Below are 22,023 nucleotides of genomic sequence, written 5' to 3'. Positions count from 1 at the left end.
GTTTACAAACGGTCTGACAAGCGATCATAATGAATAATGTTCTGTGGCCAGTTGGGGAGGTGGGAAAGACGTGCATTATTGACGGAAGATGCTGTTTTCTGCGTGCAGCTTCAAGGAAAGGCACCATCGCGGGTGACATTTTTTTCCTCTGGGGAACGGCCACTGATACTGTTTGTGTTTACACATGGTCCAATCAGTGATGAGCTGTGGATTTTTGAGCTAGGGGGGCTGTATTTTATGACGTCACGTGCATGCGCACATACATGCCGCTTCACATAGCCGCTCAGCTCAGTGCTAGTTGAAATAGGGTATTCAACATGGGATGGAAAACCAGTTTTTAATATAATTATATTTCTTATTATTTAGTTGCATTGTTAGCCCTTTACATAGAGTCACCCAAACATAAGTAGGCTACTTAAAATAATCAGACAACTCTTTATCACATAATCTGCAGGGTCCCAGGCATAGGTGGCCCATGTAACTTGATGAACATCAAGGCTGATACCCGTTTAACCAGTAACTTAAGTCTCTCATTGTGAGAGAAATGTAACACATTCAATTCAAGTCCATGGCTTTTCTCGAGTAGCCTAATGTTATGCAAAGCAGCCAGGTAGAGGCTATTTTTTAAAGTGTTGAGGACGGCTCGCCGCTGAGCGTGCGTGTGTGCAGCTCCAGAGCTAAGCTCATCCCTGGGTCCGATGATAGATCATAATGGATAAAAAAAAATCTGTGACCAGTTGAAAAGGTTAAAAAACACGAAAACGCTGGCAGTGTGGCAGTTTATTAATGTATACTTTGGCAGTGAAAGAGTTAAGAAGAACGGAATTCCGGACCACGTTTTTCTTACCTTAATATGATGTTATTATGTCCTAGGACGAGTGGTAGAGTTAGAACAATTGCATAACTCCATCCCGAGTCCACCGCAGCTAAAAAGCTGAGCTGACGGGCCATGCTCTAGTATTTTTTTATCGCAATTTCATATATTTCTTTTGTTCGTATCTGACTTTCACAATGACAGAAACCTCGCCACAGTGTTTTTTTGTCCCACATGGGCCGCCGTAGTGTTTACATTCTGATCGTGGGCGAAATCTCGGCTTGCGAGACATCCACAGGGGCGCATCTCACACAGACACTGTGGACAGTTTTCTGTCATTTGGAAAGTCAGAAAATGAACAAAAAGTATGTATAAAATCGCAATCAAAATATGCAATCTAGAGCATGGACCGTCCGCTCTGATTTTTAGCTGCGGTGGAGTTAAGACATTTTTCTACTGTACTACTCGTCCTAGGACCAGTGGTGGAAAAAAGTACTGAATGTTTTACCTAAGTAAAAGTATCAATACCACAATGTAGAAGTGCTCTGTTACAAGTAAAAGACCTGTGTTCAAAATGTTACTTGAGTAAAAAGTACAGAAGTATTGGCATCAAAGTACTAAAATGTTTGAAAATAGCCGATCTACAAGCTGACAACGTGTCGATATAATAATCTATATCTGCAAATTAACTAAAGTTTTTAAATAATTGTAGTGGAGTAAAAGTATAATATTTGCCTCTGAGATGTAGTGGAGTAGAAGTAAAAGTATTCAAAAATGTGAAATACTCCATAGTAAAAAAATCCTCAAAAGTGTACTTACATTAAGTACAGTACTTGAGTAAATGTATTTAGTTACTTTAAGGTAAGAAAACGATGGTCCAGAATTCTCCTTTAAATAACCTGCTATCTAAATAACAATCTGTCTTGTACAGTGACAGTGAGTCTGACCTGATCTGTTTTGGTTTGATGGTTCCCTTCAGAAGCCTTTTGAGCAGGAACGCTGACTGTGTGGGAACAGGACAGACAAGTTTCCATGAAATTGATAATCGAATAATTGGTTCACCTTATCGATCCAGCTTTGATTGATTGATTGAATACTTTATTAGCACTTAAAAAAAAAACAAAAAACGGTACTGTACGGTCCTTAAAGCAATTGATAAGCAGTGATGTTTCAAAGAACCTCAATTTCCCTCAGTAAAGGTCTATCTACATCAAAATTGAAAACATTCCTTATGGTATATGGAATACAAAATGCATGTTACTGTATCATATTTCTTAATCAAATATTTGATTTGAAGCTGAGAGGGAGACAGCATAGGAGAGACAGGCAGCGTAGGAGAGACAGACAGTAGGAAAACTGAGAGACAGACAGTGTAGGAGAGACAGACAGTAGGAAAACTGAGAGACAGACAGTGTAGGAGAAGACAGACAGTAGGAAAACTGAGAGACAAACAGCGACCTCTGCTGTTTGTGATATTGTCTGTTGGGTCTGGCCGGAGGCAAATGGAACACCAGTGCGCAGGGAAACCGGGGTTTCATGTCTGCCTTCAGCGCATCACTTCCGGTTGGTGCGACTATGTTTTCATTCCCACTAACAATATTTCTACACGGAACACTAACACCACTTCTCCCAGAGAACATGGATGGTTTTGGTTATAAGCCCACTTGTTTCTATGATGAAAGAGTAATTTAAAATGTGAATATCTTTCCGTGGTTTTGTCCGCTCCGAGGACGCTATTGTTAAATTAGTTTCGGCTAGTTTCGAGGGGGGGAAGGGTGGACGGACACGTGAATCCCGCCCACTACTTGATTGGGTAAAGCGCGGCCTGCTTCCTGATCTGAAGGCACGCCCACTTGTAGCCAATGCGCACACGTTATGACGAACCTCCCCGACAGATTCCAACACAGAGCAGAATCTGTTCTTGAGAGATTAGTGTAGGAGAGACAGACAGTAGGAAATCTGAGAGGAAGACAGTGTAGGAGAGACAATCCGACCCCAGTCAACAACGTATATATAGGGTTTAAGTGCTGGGTTAACCAATTCAATCCGGGAACGGATCTCTGTCATTTTAGATGTCTTTGGCTATTCAAAAATAGCAGATCTACAAGCTCATAGCTCATATGAGCTTGTAGATCTGCTATTTTTTGAATATAGCTAAATAAATCTAAAGTGAGACCGATGCGTTCCTGGATTGAATGGGTTAAATATTGATTGGAAGTATAAAACAGCGGTACCTGTGGTCGGCTCCAGGCTCTGGACCAGCCTTCCAGCTGGTCCAGAGATGTGAGCTGGGCTCTGTCCAGCGTGGTCAGAGAGACGCTGGACAGCAGGTCGCCGGGAGCTTCGCTCACCACCTCTGATGCGTTCACTCCTTTACCCATCTGCATGCATCAACACACAACGACAATCAATACACCATGCATATGTACTGTAATGCACCATACACCTCTGATCTCACACCTTTACTCTACCGCAACATCAATGCACAACAATACACCATTTATATACATCATACATGGTCAACTGGCGGACACCCTTTACGTGTGTGTAAAAAAAAATGTTTGAACCAATGAAAAGTATTAAAAAGCCCTCTGACAAAACCTAACAACTCCATTGGATCCTCAAACTGTCCGTCAACACCATGCAACTCCCCCCTCTCCTCTCCTACAGACAGAGCGCGCTGGCGCAGTGAGAGAGGCGGAGCACGCAGCACATACACAAACTAAAAGGCAGGGTTTTTCTCCCCGCAGTCTGTTAAAACTATGCAGTGTGCCTGTTTATCAAACTTAGCACTGACGCTAATGTTATGAAAACAAGTCATTATTTCTAAAATCTATGAAGTGTTTAATGAGGAGAGCAATGTGACAAGAAGAAAGGAGTTCATAGCATTTCTGTCGTGCTAGTCCTGCTCAAACTCCAACTCTGTGAACCCCTCTTTGCAGAAGTTATTGTAATATTTAAAGTCCTGTTTATTATTCTAGGCCTATATAATAAGTGTCATGAAGCATCAGGGCATTAATTCACACGTTGTGATGCATTGTGAGCTCGGAGATACATTGTTAGCTTTTGGGAACGTAAACACATCCCTCAGCAGCGGAGCTATTGTCAGCTGTTCGGACTCCTAACTCCACTTGAGATGGATTTCTGTTTGTAGGAAACTACTAACTCCACTTGCGCTGGATTTGGGTAAAGTGTTGATAATATAATGACAGATGTAGTATCTGACAATATATAGTCACTATACCAACTTTGATGAGGCAGTATTGCTTTGTTTTAAAAATATAAGGTTTTCTTCATTTCCTGAAAAACTTATATTATGTTTTTTTCATTTCCTGAACAATGAGCGTTTTGGGGTTAGCAGGTTCGCGCTGGACAGCAGAGATATGCCATGTGGAAGTGTGGAAATATAGTGGCCCTGCTTTGGTATTTCATACTCTACATCATCATCATCATCAAAGTTGCATCACCCCTGATATACATACATACACCTTTACCCTACTGCAACATAAATGCACAACAATACACCATTGCATACACATCACGATACAGCGATATACACAATGCAATTTAATACACTGCAAAATACAGCAATTCCTTTATAGTAATACATTACATTTCATGAAATTGCATTTCATATAGACTTCACTACAAACCGACAGACAGACATACACACAGAATGTGTGTGTGTGTGTGTGTGTGTGTGTGTGTGTGTGTGTGTGTGTGTGTGTGTGTGTGTGTGTGTGTGTGTGTGTGTGTGTGTGTGTGTGTCACTCACGGTTTCCAGCAGGGCCTTCCTCTGGCCTTTGCTCAGCTTGTCGCTGATGTTCCTGAACAGCTGTGAGCCCAGCTCCTCCTTAGAGATGAGCTTCCTCAGGGTGGAGATCTTTACCCCTCGTACCGCTGAGCCCAGGGCTAGCAGCTCCTTGACAGACACCTGGAGGGAATAACGGACAGCTAACAATTCCACTCCACTCCACTCCACTCAATTCAACAATTCAATTCAATCAGTGGTGTAAAGTAACTAAGCACATTTACTCAAGTACTGTACTTAAGTACAATTCTGAGGTACTTTTACTTTGCTGCAGTATTTCCAATTGGCTATACTTTTACTTTTACTCCACCACATCTCAGAGGCAAATATTGTATTTTTACTCCACTACAAGTATTTGAAAAAATGAGTTACTAATTACTTTGCAGATATACATTATTACATTATAAAACATACATTAAAGAGGTGGTGCCATGGTTTTGCACTTTTTCTGTTTTTCATGTGTCTATGAGTTTGATAGAACTTCATTAAGCCCCCTGGTGGTGTTTTTATGGTGTTTTATGTCTTCTCTGACTATTTTGGGTTTCTACCAGGAGGCTGAAACCTTGAGGGTCAAACGTGCCAATAGAGAAACAGCGCTTTAGTGACACAGTAAAAACATACCATCCCCCTCATTATTATAACACAACAGGTGTGGGCATGAGGAGGAGGAGGGACTAGGACAGGTGGGTGGTGCTAAGGTGGTGGAGGAGGTGCTAAGGTGAGAACCAGGTATACTTAATGAACTGGAGGCGTGTCCACATCAAAACATAATTTTCTGTACTTCTGTACACTTTTTTGATAAAAATCTTCCTCCTAGTATAACCATAATACCTGATGATTATGTTTTAGGGGGGGGGGGGATCACTGAAAATCACGGCACCCCGTCTTTAACCACTTTAGCCTTATTTTATACCTAGGCTATTTTAAAATAGCCGATCTACCAGCTCACAACGCGTCACATCGCGGCTCGTTGTGAGCTTGTAAATCTTCTATTTTCAAACATTTGTACTTTTACTTTTGGTACTTTAAGTAGATTTTGATGGCAATACTTTTATACTTTTACTCAAGTAACATTTTGAAAATATCTGAGTACTTCTTCCACCACTGCAAGGAACCCATCAGAACATATTTAGTGCCAGGGACCCCCGTACAAGATTTGATGTAGTTAAAAACGTTTCAGAAACCTACAGTAGACCTACAAGCTTGCAACGTGTAGTGAAGCATTGTGAGATCTGCTATTTTACAGTGTAGATTGAGGTCTGAGAGATAAAAAAAAAGAAATCAAACAATCCTGCCCCTCTCTCTCTCTCTCTCTCTCTCACACACACACACACACACACACACACACACACACACACACACACACACACACACACACACACACACACACACACACACACACACCTGTGACCCCTGCAGCAGTTTCTTGGCCAGTGTCCTGGCCTGGTTGGCTCTCCACTTGAACCTGGGCCCCAGTTTCTCCAGGGCCTCCCAGAGGGCCGCTGCGGGGAACTGGGACAGCTGCTTCGGGGACAGGGCCGTCACCCCGGAGCCCAGGGACCTCAGCAGATCGGCACTGGCCTCGCCGCCCTTTGATGACATCACGGCTTTCACCAGACGTTTCTTCAACTATATGGGACGGACAGACAGACAGACAGACAGACAGACAGACAGACAGACAGACAGACATTAATAGATATCCACCGCAGTGGTGGAGAAAGTACTCTCATTTTTTACTTCGGTAAAAGTATCAATACTGCAATGTATAGACATACTCTGTTACAAGTAAAAGTACGGAATAAAAAATGTACTTGAGTAAAAGTACAAAAGTATTGGTATCAAAATGTAGATCTACAAGCTCACAACTTGTAGATCGGCTATTTTCAAATAGCCTAGGTATAAAATAGGGCTGAAGTGGTTAATGTGTGTTTTATAATATAATAATTTACTTGTGCAATGTAACTAGTAATTCAAGTTTTCAAATGATTGTATTGGAGTAAACGTATGACATTTGCCTCTGAGATGTAGTGGAGTAGAAGTAAAAGTACTGACAATTGGGAAATACTCAAGTAAAGTAATAATGCCTCAAAATTGTACTTAAGTACAGTACTTGAGTAAATGTACTTAGTTACTTTACATTGCAACGCATTGTGAGCTTGTAGATCTACTATTTTCAAATATGTTTATTTTTCATTTTTATGTTTTATTTCTACATTAAATGTATTTCTAGATTTACACATTAAAACCGGGAAAGCATCGGTTGCATTGTAGATGTTCAAAAATAGCAGATATAATATCTGCTATGTTTGAACATTTTTGGACAATCTTTAAAGTGTGAGAAGTACTGATTTAGAAGGCATTTGTAGAATCGGCATCAGGTCTTAATGGGTTATGTAAAAGTGTGTGAGCGTGTGGATGGACATACTGTACCTTTCTAGCTCCAGAGTTGGGACAGTCGTCGAGCTGAGAGAGCAGCTGAGAGCTGAGATTTGCGTTCATGCGCGGAGCGTCTTCAAAGTAGCACGCCAGAGAACCAAGCCTGCACAACACACACACACACACACACACACACACACACACACACACACACACACACACACACACACACACACACACGCACACGCACACGCACACGCACGCACACGCACGCACACGCACACGCACACGCACACGCACGCGCACGCACACGCTTGAGTACAACTAAACCAGCGACACATCTGCATCAAGCTGTTTCACCCTACAATCTGGGATTTGTATTTTCAACACTTAAGAAAGTGTTAAATATTTTCATTCAAAATAGCGACAATAGACTCTATTCACAGCAGCCATATTATGAAGACATTCACAGGTGTTACCAATGATACTAATGAAGGCTCTGTTCCGTTTAGTCTAGCACAGTGGTTTCCACGACCCCCATAACTCTGAGAGTGTACAAATGGAACGTTACGGGTCCATCTGGTTTTTAGATTTTTTGAAAAATCTTGAGAATTTACAAGCTCGAGCTTGTATATCTGCTAATTTTGAATAGCCAAAACAATCTAAATATGACACACAGATGCGTTCCCGGTCTTAATGGGTTAAAGCAAACATGCTTTAGAAACTAATTAAAACAAACTTACCGGATAACCAAGTTCAATTAGGACCGGTATCCTATTCTATTTTATCTCTCTGTAAGAGAGTAGAGGTGTTGTGTAAACGTGTAGTATTGTCTGTGTATTGTGTGATCTGTATGTGTATTGTGCGTTCATGTATTGCTATTTCTGTGTCCTGATGGCTGCTTATTGGTGCAAGGAAAATACATTATCTATCAAGCGAGTCCCTGGTTTGATTCCCAGGCCCAACGGACCCGACTCACACTACACCGTGTACCATCAATATAGGCAAGAAAAGCCAGAAAACACACGTACACACACGCACACACGCACGCACGCACGCACACATGCACACGCGCACGCACACACACACGCGCACACGCACACGCACACACACACGCACACACACACACACACACACACACCTGTCTAGACGCTGTAGGAATTCTTTCTTGTCGGCGGAGCACTCCTGCACCCGACGTAGGAACCTCCTGGCCAGGCGGGGGCGCATGCCCTCCACCTGAGTGAAGGAGGCTCTGAACTGAGGCGAGATGAAGAACTCACACAGCTAGAGGGAGACACATGGGAGCAGGGTCGTTAAGCTCAGGCAATGTAGGCAAATGCCTATGTCCTGTCCGGGGGGGGGGGGGGGGGGGGGGGCAAAAATGCACCCATGAAGTATTCTTATACTTCATGGAGTAGGCTACAGAATTAACCGAAGTAACCGAATTGATGTAACAAAAACACCCCCCCCCATAAAAAAAAACCACATTTGCGATGCGACGCGTTGTGAGCTTGTAGATCTGCTATTTTCAAACATCTTTGTACTTTTGCTTTTGGTACTATAGCAAAACTTTTGGTATAGCTGCACCGATCTGCGTGAAACTTTGCACGCACACTCCCTAGAGGCCAAGGAAAAACATCCGCCTTGCATTTTTCACATTTGCCTTTTTTAGCGATACCAGGAGGCCAACTTATGTAAAACACATTTTGTTGATATTAAGCCTTCAGATTTTATCCAAATTGCACGCAAATCAGTACACATGATCTCTATAGGCGGAGACCTGTGCTCCGAGGAGCACTTTTTCTAGTTTATTCATGTACTTATTCTGGAAACTTATGCCTTTTACTCGACTACATTTCTAGGACGGGAAAAAGTACATAATGGATTAACCACTTAAGCCACTATTTCAAATATAGTGAAAAAAGCAGATCTACGTACACGCTCACAATGTGTCGCATAGTGACACACACGTGCGCGCACACATACGCGAATACACACACACACACACACACACACACACACACACACACACACACACACCTGCTCTTTGGGGATGGATTTGACGTCGTCCACATCCAGGCGGGACAGGAAGCGCCCCAGCATCTTCATCCACATCAGATTGGGAGGACAGACGTCACTTCCTGTACACACACACACACACACACACACACACACACACACACACACACACACACACCTGATGGTTGCTAATCACGGAGGGTTTCACTGCGCTTCCACGAAAGAAAAAAAAAAATGTCATCGCGATTGTTATATGCCGCTGAAAATAGCATGTTCTATTATTTAAAGGACGTTTTAAAACGTCTTTGGCAGGCAATGTGTTGTTGAGTGAAAACACAAAAGTCACTAGGAGAGAGTTCGAGAGACTCCGGTCAACCATATAAGGGGGGTAAGTGTTTAAGGTGGTCCTAACCTGGAGGAGGTAGTGGCAGGCCTGTTGGCCTGGGTCTGAAGGGGTTTTTGGGGGGTTTCTCTGGAGGTGACCCCGGTCCAGTGGGAGGTTTCTTGGGGGGTTTCTCTGGACGTGGGCCCGGTCCAGTGGGAGGTTTCTCTGGACGTGGGCCCGGTCCATTGGGAGGTTTCTCTGGACGTGGGCCCGGTCCAGTGGGGGGTTTCTCTGGACGTGGGCCCGGTCCATTGGGAGGTGTGAGTCTGGTTGCGTTCCTGCAGTCCCAGTCGAACCGTCCCTTCGCCCAGTCTCTGACCTGCGCCCTCTGCCCCTCCGAAAACGACCCAAAGGCCTCATCCAGCATCTTCATCCTGTCCATAAACAACATGTGTATGACTATCGGGTTATTTGGCTGTAGAGGTTTATTATGTTGGCAACCGGAACAGTGGGCCCCTGCGAGCACTGGGCACCATTAAAGGAGTAGTTCACCCAAACAATGACTTATCTTCTATGAATTACACACCCCGCAAAGCCTTGAATTCGGCTGAGTCTGAGCAGCCACCCAGTCATTGAATTATTAGGAATTGTGACAAAAACAAAACAATCTCAAGGCTTTGTGGGGTGTGCAATTGGTTGAACTGCTCATTTAAATATTTTGATATATTTGAATGAGTGGAAAGTAACCAGGAAAATGGTCCTCACAATGTCCTCACATTTTACTATACTTGTGGGAACATTTGATCATCAAAAGTAAATTGAGCAATATTTTGCTCAAACACTTGGACAACTCCATAATCCTCAAGCCCCTGACCACAAACCTGTGGACATGGCCCAAGCTGCCAAATATAAAAACAATGAGCTGAAACTTATAGCCTAGGTGTATAATGGCTTGTACTAATGGTTGGTATATTACTTGTTTAGAGGAAGGAAAGCTTCCTCTAAACTTGAAATAGGAAAACCTTAATTAGCCTGGTTCCAGACGAATCTGCCTTTGCAAAATTGCGCACTTTAGCCCTCGGCAGATTAGGTCTGGCCCCCCTCAATAGAGATTTAATTTCTCTCCCTCCGAAGTCGTGAGGGACCAATCAGGGCCCAGTATCCAAATGTGGGCGGGCTTATCACCTTATTTGGAGCAATGACGTACAATGCAGGAGACTCATTTTCAGTTTTTCACAACAAAGATGGACGCCGCCATAGCATCGGTAGTAAACGCGTTAGAAAATATTTATTTTCTAACAGACGAACAAACAATTGCCCTTAAAGCTTCTGTTGGAAAGAAAGATGTGTTAAGAATAGTTTCATCTGGTTACCAGACTAAATACGAGTGGAGCTTTCGTTGTTTACTATTTCAGCACCGGCGCTTGTGTGTGACGTAGCAGGAAGCACTGCTCTGATTGGTTTTAGATCTAACCAATAGAGTCCGTTTGGATCTTTTTGTAACCACCCCTTGGAAAGAAATCTATCGCTGAGAGGGACCAGACTAATATCCACGCAGTGTGTCGAGTGATATTGTCTGGCCACGCGAGGCTAGGAAAACCTCTCTGCTGTTCTGTCATGCCTGCCTATGTACAGTCCTTTATAAACATTACAGCAGTTTAATATGGGACATAGACTCTATGATCTGATACTGTCCATGTAGGCAGTAAAAGTCATGTTTATTGGGATACCAGAGGACAGATTCAGTTTGGTTGGCAGCACTTGGAGGCGTGCCTTTACCGTGAAGATAAGAATATCCTCATCAATCGCTGCATTTTTGAGAATTGATTGGGACACAGAGTGATCAGCTGCATAGAGAAACCCCCCCGACAGCCGCAGTCCTGTCGGGGAGAACATGCAAACTCCACACAGAGTAGGCCCTTTCGCCAACCCCACCTAGGATATGCTGGGCTTCTTTTTAAACCCAAGGAAGCTGGGACGGTCGCTCGTTTATGGGACATTGCATCGCTCCAGGCCGAGAATGAGCGAGGCTCCGGCAAGCTCTCTGACTGTCCGATCGTCACTGTTAAGCATTTTTAATAGATGTGAAAGGCGTGTGGATATGTGTGTCCATTCGATATCTGCTACCCCCAGCCTTCCCTCTCGCTTACTGTGGAATATGAAGTCACGGGTTGTGTGCTCAGGCCAAACCATTCCCTCACTCGCTATACAGTTTTGTTATTACAGTACTCTTTTTTGGTATGAACGTTAGAGAAGAGATGGTGTATTTTGGACAGAGCCCAATCGCCTCTAGCTTCATAACCAGTGGAAGAGGAGAGGAGTTTATTAGGTCTTCTGCGTCCGTCCGTCCGTCCCACACACACACACACACACACACACACACACACACACACACACACACACACACAAACAACACACTCACATCTTCATCATGTGGGGGTGCTGTAAGAAGCGGGGGAGCCGCATTCTGGGAGGAGGTTTGTTTTGTAGGAGGGGCTTGGCGGCCCACAGCATGTTGTCATAGTCGTCTGGCTTCATGTCGTCACCCTCGTCATCCTCGTCACCCTCGCCTGTCACTGCTGCCCAGGACAGAGGAGCCATGAACGCCTCCCGAAAACACTTGGACGGACCCTGGAGGGAGTTGCAATTCACAATTTTAGCAATGGTGGAAGAAGTACTCAGATATTTTACTTAAGCAACTTAATAAAAATACTCTGTTACAAGTAAAAGGCCAGTGTTCAAAATGTTAGTTGAGTAAAAGTACCATGGATGGAGATCTCGGTCAATTCAAATCCAACTGTTCAAAACATTATTTTTTTTGTTCAACTGTTCAAAACATTCATTTCTTTGGAAATTCCACAAGAGGGCGCTCTAACATAACTTAGGAATGATCCCGCGACGCTGATAGAAGGAATGGACGGATGTGACGTCATCCCAACGAAGAAAGCTATACTATCAAAAATAATTATATGTACATTGAAACTATAGGATAGCAGGTAAACAGTGAATCTTGCATCTGTTTAAATAACATGCTATCTAAATTCCATTCTTAACTCTTTGCCTGAGCCTTTGCCGAGCCTGCCACTGACAAGGCTGACGAGTTATGTGTTTTCAGTGGTTTTCCACCGGATGGCGCTGTTCGCTACCCTATGAATGATGCTTCCACTACCAGATGACGACAGACACGGAATTGATGTAATTCTATTTTAAACGTCTGGTTTACTTCCTGTTTATTTCCTGTGGGGAAATGGCTATATCTCTATTCCTCTTGCTTTAGGGCAAAAACAAAGCACATTCAACTGGCCACAGCTATGCGGATAACGGATTACTGCGAGCGGATAATTATTTTTTTTCGAGACTCCCAAGACCCCCGTGCGTGTAATGAGGCGATCTCCGTGAGGACGGTGATCACGGATAATATTCCATGTTGTTTCAAAGGTCACTAAAATCGCTCGTTTTTGTTGGCTGTAGCGTCAAATCATTAGGCCTACACTATTACTCTGGCAGTAATAGAGTTAACATTGAAGAAAGTAGAAAGAACTAATAGAAATGTTCCAATACAGTAAAAAAAAAGCTCACAACATGTAGTATTGTGATGTGTGGTGTACTTGTGCTGTTATTTTAATTGTTTTTGAAAATGTATTGGGGGTAAATTTCAAAACCACAATGCATTGATATGAACGTGGGGATCACTGACCGTATAGTTCTTCATCATCCTGATGATAGATGGAAGATCTGTACAGTTCCACATCTCCTGAGAGAGAGAGACAGAGAGAGAGAGAGAGAGAGAGAGAGAGAGAGAGAGAGAGAGAGAGAGAGAGAGAGAGATAGAGAGGCTGTTTCAGTCGCCTCGGGATTAGCTTCACTTTATTTATTTTCAGCACATTACTATTATTATTATTATTAGTAGTAGTAGTAGTAGTAGAAGTAGTAGTCGTATTTATTTAGCTTTCGTATTATGATTATGTTGTTAGATGAATGTTAGCATTTATGTTAGCACCCATCAACATTTCCTGAAACCTTCTTGAATCCAGATTCTTCTTTCTTCTTGTACTTCATCTTGATCTTCTTCATCTTGATCTTGAGCTTGTCGAACATCTTCATCTTGAGCGAGTCAGACAGACAGACAGACAGACAGACAGACAGACAGACAGACAGACAGACAGGCAGACAGACAGACAGACAGACAGACAGACAGACAGACAGACAGACAGACAGACAGACAGAGAATCAGACAGAGAGAGGGGGAGTGGAGTAAGGGATAGTGTTTATGAAAAAAGGTAATTTGAAATTCAGTATTAATTAGGGTATGCATGTGTGTTAGTCTGGGTCAGTTTTGCAAAAATCTTAGCCCCCAATAGCAGATCATGTTAATTCACAACATACAGTACATGTTTTCGAGGGGTAGCCTATTTCAACGGAACATTCTGAACAGCAGCCATTCTTTGAGTGGTACATACAGCAGATATGGATTCAGCACCCCTCAATACTCCTAAAAAACATTTATGTCATAAATTAACATGATTTGCCCTCAGTACTTTAAATAAGCACGTCGTTCTGCCCTTCATACCCATTCCTCCTTGTCGGCTCCAGCCATGGCTCTGGACGTGTCAGGGCGAGTGTCCACACCGGGTATAGTGGACAAGATGGACTGGAAGTCATACAGCATGTCTCCATCATCATCTGATCTGCCCTCGGCCTCTGTAGCACTTGCAATTCACAACATCATTACAGAAGAACAGTCATTCTCAAACATTTTCATGTCAAGGTCCCCTCCATCTGGCCATGTATTTGACCAGAGTTCACAAAACATTTTCAGATGGGGGTCCCCATCTGTGACACAGATGTGTTCCTGGTCTTAATGGGTTTAGTATTCATCAGTTCTCTATCCAACAAAGTAAAATCCTCAGTGTAACAAAATGGACCCTTTGTACGCTACCTTGTTATGTAATATTGTTGCTTTGTTCTAATGTGTTTACGCACACACACACACACACACACACACACACACACACACACACACACACACACACACACACACACACACACACACACACACACACACACACACACACACACACACACACACACACACACACACACACAGGTGCTATACGCACGCGCACACACACAGTCCTGAAGAGCTGAATTACCTGTCAGGTGTCTGTGGCATCACCATGGGAACGCGGTGTCCTGTAACATAGCAACACGTTACTCTATTGGCACACGCACATACACAGAGACACACACACACAGAGTCACACGCACATACACAGAGACACACACACATACACAGAGACACACACACGCGCGCAAGCCAAAACAATCCTCCTCACCCATGTCGTTCAGGCATTTCATCATCTGTCAGAAGGCAGGACACAAGCATCAGTACCACATCAACGACAACTATGATTGTATTATTATCATCATCCTATAGGCACTAAACCTAACTGGGGAACGTGTCATAAACAACAAGAGAAAGTAAACAGAGACATACTGTACAAATAACAATAAAAAAGACAATACCAATGATTTAGCCACATTCCTGGAGGAAGGTGGCGGGGGTCGGCAAGGCTTCATCATGTAACCTAGATAGACACGCACACACGCACGCACGCGCGCGCACGCACACACACACACACACGCACACACACGCACACACACGCACACACACACACACACACACACACACACACATTAGAACTAAACTTAAGAACATATTTTAAACTGAGCATTTCTAGCATGGAGTGTTTTTAGGGTCCCATCACATGAACATGTGATGGGATTTAGATTTTGACCTTTTCTTTTCTCTTCAGCTAATTATGTCTTAATTTCACCAACATTGTGATAATCTCTTTGTTTGTGCTCATTAAGCTGTTCACTGCACCAAATTATTTATATTTACATGCTGCAGTCTCCATGTTTGTTTCCTTTATAGCTGACCTGACCCACCTTAAGCCCCTCCCCCTCCACGGAATGATTCTGCCAAGACCCCTCCCATACTGCCAATGACTCCGCCCTGTTCTATCCACTTTTTCACATCTGCCAGGCTTTCTTTCTTTGAGAAAGGTTGTTGTGTACATGATTACAAGCAATAACAAGACAACATTTTTGATAATACATGAAACTGAATTTAAAGTTCTTACCTGAAGTGACCATCATGAGGAGAACAATCACTGTCCCCCGTCTGGGAGCCATGATCGTAGAGCTCGGATCAACCCTGTAGAATAAAATAGAATAGAAGTCAAGGATAGGCTCTATTCACAGCAGCCATATTACAGTATCACTTCCTTCCCAGGTGTTACCAATGATACTAATGAAGGCTCTGTTCCATTTAGTGTAGCACAGTGGTTTCCACGACCCCCATAACTCTGAGAGTGTACAAATGGAACGAAATGGACCCTTACGGGTCCATTTGGTTCCATTTGTACACTCTCAGAGTTACACACCTGTAAGGGGCCATTTGGAAGGTTTCCAGTGAGCCAACATGCACAATATCAGCACCCTGACTCTGTTTGACCAGAATGGAACAGAGCATGCATTAGTATCATTGGTAACACCTGTGAATGTCTTTATAATATGGCTGCTGTGAATAGAGCCTATTGATTGATTGATTGATTGATTGATTGATTGCTTTATTAGTCACATTTGTAAACAGCACAGGAGTACAGTAATACGTGGGCTAACAGGATAGCACATAAAACGTCCTGGGGACTTGTTTCCATTGTGATTTATTCAATTAATCAGAAAGCATAAAATATGAACACATTTAAGGGATATTTCACTTTCCCCACATTTTTTTTTATCATTTTATTGTCTGCTCTAGCTTTTGTGTTTAACCCCAGACAGTTTCTAAGTTGCTAGATTCAGTGTTTAGATATTTGATATTCATCTTATCAGACACGCCCCTTCCTATATAAACCCATTGTAACTTCAAAGTCCATTTTAACCATGTTAGATTCACCCGTCCTTGGTCCTAGTTCTATATTGTCCTTCTGATAAGTGAGGAGACCGTGTTTTTTCAATTACTTTTTTCATTTATCTTTTTATATTTTTGGGGAAAATTTAAATAAATGAAATGCAATACAAAAATGTAATATGATAAATGAAAAAAGTAATTAAAAAAACACGGCCCCTTGTAAATCTTTGATTCTGGGGGGTCCCTGGAACAACATATTTTGAAATGGGGGTCCGCAGCCAAATACATATAATTTTGGGGGTCCTTGACATGAAAAAGTTTGAGAACCACTTATTATTATAGCAACATAAATACAAAATAAAAAAAAACTGTTAGGATCTAGAAGACATTTGTAGAATCCCCAGAAGCCAAGATTTGAGTTACAAATGTTCGACATTTCCACATATTTTCACGATTTTTCTAAACTCAAAGCTCAAAACGCGGCACTCAAAGCTCATAGCGCGGCACTCGGTTACTATCTGCTATTTTTGAATAGCCAAAGATATCTAAAGTGACCCAGATGTGTTCCCGGCTTGAATGGGTTGAATACTAATCTCGTTTCTATTTGCTTAACCCTGTCTTCTACCCTGAGCCATCCCAGACTCGTAAAGTGTAAGTGTGTATGGTATTAGGTGGGTCAAGGGCTTGAGGCCGAGAAGTAGTCTTATCAGTTTTTTTTGGGAGGTCTGTTAGTTTTTAGTGACAATGACGTGTTGGAGAACTGGAGGTTTAAGCCTAATCTAAATTACATTGAATTAGGGCTCCGGCTAGCGTCTTTAGCGCACTCTTGTTGACAAAAGAGGATATCCTGCCCCAACTTCTTGTTCTTTGATTGACTTTCGTAATCACTGTTGATGACATTTTTACCTCCGTCAGTTTGTTATCAAGAAAATATATATATAGGGTTGAAGTCGTTAATGTTTGTTTTGTGATAATAATCTAAATCTTTAAAGTAATTAGTAAAGCTGTCAAATAATTGTAGTGGAGTAAAAGTGCAATATTTGCCTCTGAGGTGTAGGATATCCTGCCCAAAATTCTTGTTCTTTGATTGACTTTCGTAATCATTTTTGACACCTTTCTTTTTTCACCTGTCAGTTTGTTATCAAGAAAACAGCCCAAATAGGTAACCTCTCCTTTACTTTAAATGACATTATCGGCAACTATGACCGAGAAGGCATTGACACTATTATATTTGCTATTATTGTTATTGTTACTACTTGCACTGTATCTCTTTCTGTCTCTCCTCTGTCTCTCCCTCTCTCTCTCTCTTCTTTCCCCCAACACGGTCGAGGCAGAAGGCCCCCACCCTAGAGCCTATAGGGTCTGCCTGACGTTTCTTCCTGTTGAATTAAGAGGGAGTTTTTCGTTGCCACTGTCGCAAAATTGCTTGCTCAGGGTGGGATGTTGGGTCTCTTCTCTACATGTAAAGTGTCTTGAGACAACTTGTTGTGATTTGACACTTTAATAAAATTGAATTGAAATTGAATTGAATTGACCTTGATGGTTATGATTGGACCCAAAAAGAATGGATTCTGTTTTACCAAGGTGTAATGACAGTTTGTTATCTGAAAGTATTTTTTTTTAATAGATTTTTAAAGTGGGAAGGAGATCAAACAAGACCCCCGGTCCCCGGACTCCACTTTAAGAACCACTGAAATATAATAAATAATAGAATTATATCATTTTTTCATCTGTCCGTGCTTCTGGAAGTCTGGGAGCAACTAATCTCTGCTGGACCCATCGGCATCAAACTTGGCAAACAACCCACATTTGTCTATTCACAATTCACGTTTTGGCCTATAACTCTTAAACCGTATAGGTCCTAAAATCAATTCCTTGGATGATGACATGATGACACAAATAGACTCCACCCATTTCCGCCTGACTAGATGTTCCACTATGTTGCGTTTCCTCCAACAGATTGAATTCTGTCCAAACCCCACACAAACCAGTACACATTATCTCTGGAGGCATGTGGTCAAATTGTTCATATTCCATTACGATCGGCTGCAATTGGCTTCCAAAAATGTGCGGGAGGGGCCCGTTTTGCAACCAAATGCCACAAATCTTGAATGCAGTCTGTCATAAAATAATTGAATTACACGTTGTAGAGCCAAAAGCAATTTCACTGCTACCCATAACGGGGGCACCTCAAATACTACAAATTTCATTATTTGTTGCCGAAACATACACAAATCTTCTAGTGAGTCATGCGACAATGACTGTGACTGTGTGGTTTTGATACTCCATGACATTTGCCTGTAACTGCCCATTTCTTACATAATAAAAAAAACATATATCATGAACGTAACATCCAGTCAACTCAAAATTGGAATCTCATGTTGGACTGATGCGGCCCTGGGTAGGGAAACTACGCCTGGTGGAGATCTGCGCTCAGAGGAGCACACCTTAGTTGGTATAACTGCATGTTATTTCACAATCCTATTCCGTCCTCACATCCTCCATGGAAACTGCTACCTAGCAACCTAGTCTGCTGACTCCACCACTGGGAGGATGAAACCACTGGGAGCGGTGGAGAAAAACAACACTACACTGCTTTTTTTTGTTTCACTCTATGGCAACTCTACAGTACACAATGCACAGTGGTGGAAGAAGTACTCAGATATTTTACTTGAGTAAAAGTAGCAATACCACAATGCAGAAATACTCTGTTACAAGTAAAAGGCCTGTGTTCGAAATGTTACTTGAGGTGAAAAGTACCAAAGTATTGGCATCAAAATATACGTAAAGTACCAAATGTAAAACTACTAGCAAAGTAGAACTACTACTAGTAAAGTAAAACTACTAAAATAGCAGATCTACAAGCTCGCAACGCGTCACGATGCGACACGTTGCGAGCATGTAGATCGGCTATTTTCAAATAGCTTATGTATAAAATAGGGTTAAAGTGGTCAATGTGTGTTTTGTAATATAATAATGTATATCTGCAAAGTAGCTAGTAACTAAAGTGTTCAAATAATTGTAGTGGAGTAAAAGTACAATATTTGAATCTGAGATGTAGTGGAGTAGAAGTAAAAGTATTGAAAATTGGAAATACTCCAGTAACGTAAAAGTACCTAAAATGTTTACAGTACTTGCGAGTAAATGTACTTTGTTACTTTACACCACTGCCTGTAAAGTGTACACATGTACACACTCTCAGACTTAAATGAACACTGAGGATATTACTGTGTGTACAATCTCACATTTACATGACTTTGTGTTCTGTGTTGTTTCCTTCTGCCTGGTTTTGACTGTCGCCTGATTTGCCTTCTCATTTGAATTCGCCCTGGAACACATCGCTTAGCCCATTTAGACCGGGAACGTATCTGTGTGTAACCACTTAAACCATTATTTTATACTTTGGCTATTATAAAAAGGAGCAGATATTCAAGCTCATTTGCTATTTTTGAAAAAACGGTGAACATTTGTGCAAATCTTTGAATATATATATTTTTTAAAAGCGAACATTTTTTAACTCAAAACTTTGTTTTCAGGGGGTCCCTGGAACAACATATTTTGAGATGGGAGGTCCGCGGCCAAATACATGTCATTTTGGGGTGTCTTTGACATGAAAAAGTTTGAGAGCCACTGATGATAGCAACATACTTTTTTTTTCAAAAAAACTGTTAGGATTTATAAGACATTTGTAGAATCCCCAGAAGCAAAGATTCGAGTTACACATGTTCGCTTAAAAAATCTATATATATATTCAAAAATGTGCACAAATTGTCATGATTTAAAACAAAAAATAGCAGATCTACAAGCTCATAGAGCGCGGCACTCGGTGCCGCGCGCTATGAGCTTGTAGATCTGCTATTTTTTGAATGGACAAAGTATAAGCTAATTGGTTAACGTGGTTCAAATCTAAGATGCTTTCCCGGTCTTGATGGGTTAAGGGCTGTCCACAACAAGCATTGTCATTAAAGGTACATTGTGTAGTTTTAAAAGGTTGATGTCCACGCCATATAATTAGTGGTGAACAATTGAGTTATAGTTATTGTTATACAGTTAGTTATGCTTTGTGTGAAGTGCCCTTTATCATTTAAAAATGTTATTACCATGTGTTCATATCAATGACTCAAATACAGACATAACAAAACTAGATAGAAATCAAAGCAGAATAGAATGAAATATGAGTTTGTATTAATATTTCAGAGCCATGGTTTTCCATCTTTTTGATCTCAATGACTCACTCTCAGAGTTACAGATCTGTAAGGGTCCATTTGGAACCCCGTCAAGGAACCCTGACGGTCCCTGGACCACACTTTGAGAACCACTGACTTAGAGACAATATCATGCTAGGTAGAAATCAAAGGACAGCGGTGGCAAGTAACAAGGTACATTTACTCAAGCACTGCACAATTTTGTACTTTTAATTTACTTGAGTATTTCCATTTTTCATCACTTTATACTTCTAGATATCAGAGGCAAAGAACTACTTTTCACTCCACTACGGTTATTTGAAAACATTAGTTACAAGTTTGCACATTTAGATTATTACAAAACATGCATTGAGCCAAATATACTTTGGCTATTAACCCTTTAAGGCCAGGAAGGGAACGCATGTGTGTCATTTTAAAGATTTCTTTGGCTATTTTTTTGAAAAAACGTGAACATTTGTGCACATTTTTTATATACATTTGCAACTCAGATCTTTGCTTCTGGGGGTCCCTGGAACTAAATGTTTTTAGATGGGAGGGGGTCCGCGGACAAATACATATTATTTTGGGGGTCCTTCACATGACAAAAGTTTGAAAACCATTGATAATATAGCAACATAAGTAAAAAAAAAAAAAAAACCTTTAGGAAAAAAAAACAGATTTAGAAGACATTTGTAAAATCCCCAGAAGCAAAGATTTGAGTTAAAAACTTTCGCTTTAAAAAAGTGTATATATATATATATTCAAACTAAAGATTTGCACACATTTTCACGATAAAAAATAAATAAATAGCAGATCCAAAAGCTCATAGCGTGTCACTCGGTGCCACGCTATGAGCTTGTATATCTGCTATTTTTGAATAGCCAAAGAAATCCAAAGAAAGACACAGATGCGTTCCCGGTCTGAAAGGTTAAAAAATATGTATAGGCTCCAAGTTCACAACGTGTCGCGATTTTGTAGATCGGCTACTTTTGAACTTAGACATACTTTTGCTTTGGTACAGTAAGTATAATTTAGCTGCCAGTACTTTTGTACTTTAACTCAAGTACCCTTTTTTTTCTTGTAACAGAGTATTTGTCTATTGGTAGTATTGGTATGTTTTACTTAAGTAAAATAAAATCGGAGTATAAATAAGTACGTACTCACCTGATGTGTGTTAGTGTGTGTCTCTCTCTCTGTCTCTGTAATGACTGATGCTGCTCCGCTGATCCACAGGTGCATGAGAGGCAGAGAGAGAGAGAGAGAGAGCGAGAGAGAGAGAGAGAGAGAGAGAGAGAGAGAGAGAGAGAGAGAGAGAGAGAGAGAGAGAGAGAGAGAGAGAGAGAGAGAGAGAGAGAGAGAGAGAGAGAGAGAGAGAGAGAGAGACAGAGAGAGAGGGGGGGTGGGGGAGAGGGGAGAGAGGGGGGAAATGAGAGGAAGGAAATGAGAGGAAGAGATACAGACAGACAGACAGACAGACAGACAGGCAGGCAGGCAGGCAGGCAGACTGCCGCAGACAGACAGACAGACAGACAGACAGACAGACAGACAGACAGACAGACAGACAGACAGACAGAC

General features: G+C 41.8%; 1 protein-coding gene across 1 annotated transcript in view; it reads right to left on the bottom strand.

Moving 5' to 3' along the window:
* otoa (otoancorin) overlaps positions 1–21,674 on the bottom strand; it is a 44,719-nt gene extending 23,045 nt beyond the window's left edge. Inside the window, exons 1-17 of the mRNA XM_084053198.1 lie at positions 21,613–21,674; positions 15,492–15,565; positions 14,872–14,933; positions 14,682–14,706; positions 14,499–14,538; positions 13,916–14,054; positions 13,366–13,449; positions 13,043–13,099; positions 11,768–11,976; positions 9,433–9,779; positions 9,042–9,142; positions 8,143–8,285; positions 7,056–7,164; positions 6,030–6,254; positions 4,590–4,748; positions 3,049–3,195; positions 1,762–1,817 (exon numbers count right to left, since the gene is read on the bottom strand). Of these exons, the coding sequence (XP_083909324.1) occupies positions 1,762–1,817; positions 3,049–3,195; positions 4,590–4,748; positions 6,030–6,254; positions 7,056–7,164; positions 8,143–8,285; positions 9,042–9,142; positions 9,433–9,779; positions 11,768–11,976; positions 13,043–13,099; positions 13,366–13,449; positions 13,916–14,054; positions 14,499–14,538; positions 14,682–14,706; positions 14,872–14,933; positions 15,492–15,543 (1,955 nt within the window). The 5' untranslated portion in view covers positions 15,544–15,565; positions 21,613–21,674. The remainder of the gene's footprint in view (positions 1–1,761; positions 1,818–3,048; positions 3,196–4,589; positions 4,749–6,029; positions 6,255–7,055; positions 7,165–8,142; positions 8,286–9,041; positions 9,143–9,432; positions 9,780–11,767; positions 11,977–13,042; positions 13,100–13,365; positions 13,450–13,915; positions 14,055–14,498; positions 14,539–14,681; positions 14,707–14,871; positions 14,934–15,491; positions 15,566–21,612) is intronic.
* Positions 21,675–22,023: the final 349 nt, after the last annotated feature.

The sequence above is a fragment of the Gymnoscopelus microlampas genome, assembly GCF_963454915.1.
Source record: "Gymnoscopelus microlampas genome assembly, chromosome: 3".
NCBI classification, from domain to species: Eukaryota; Metazoa; Chordata; class Actinopteri; order Myctophiformes; family Myctophidae; genus Gymnoscopelus; species Gymnoscopelus microlampas.
Note: the sequence above shows the minus strand (reverse complement) of the source record. Positions and strands in the feature narration are given on the sequence as shown.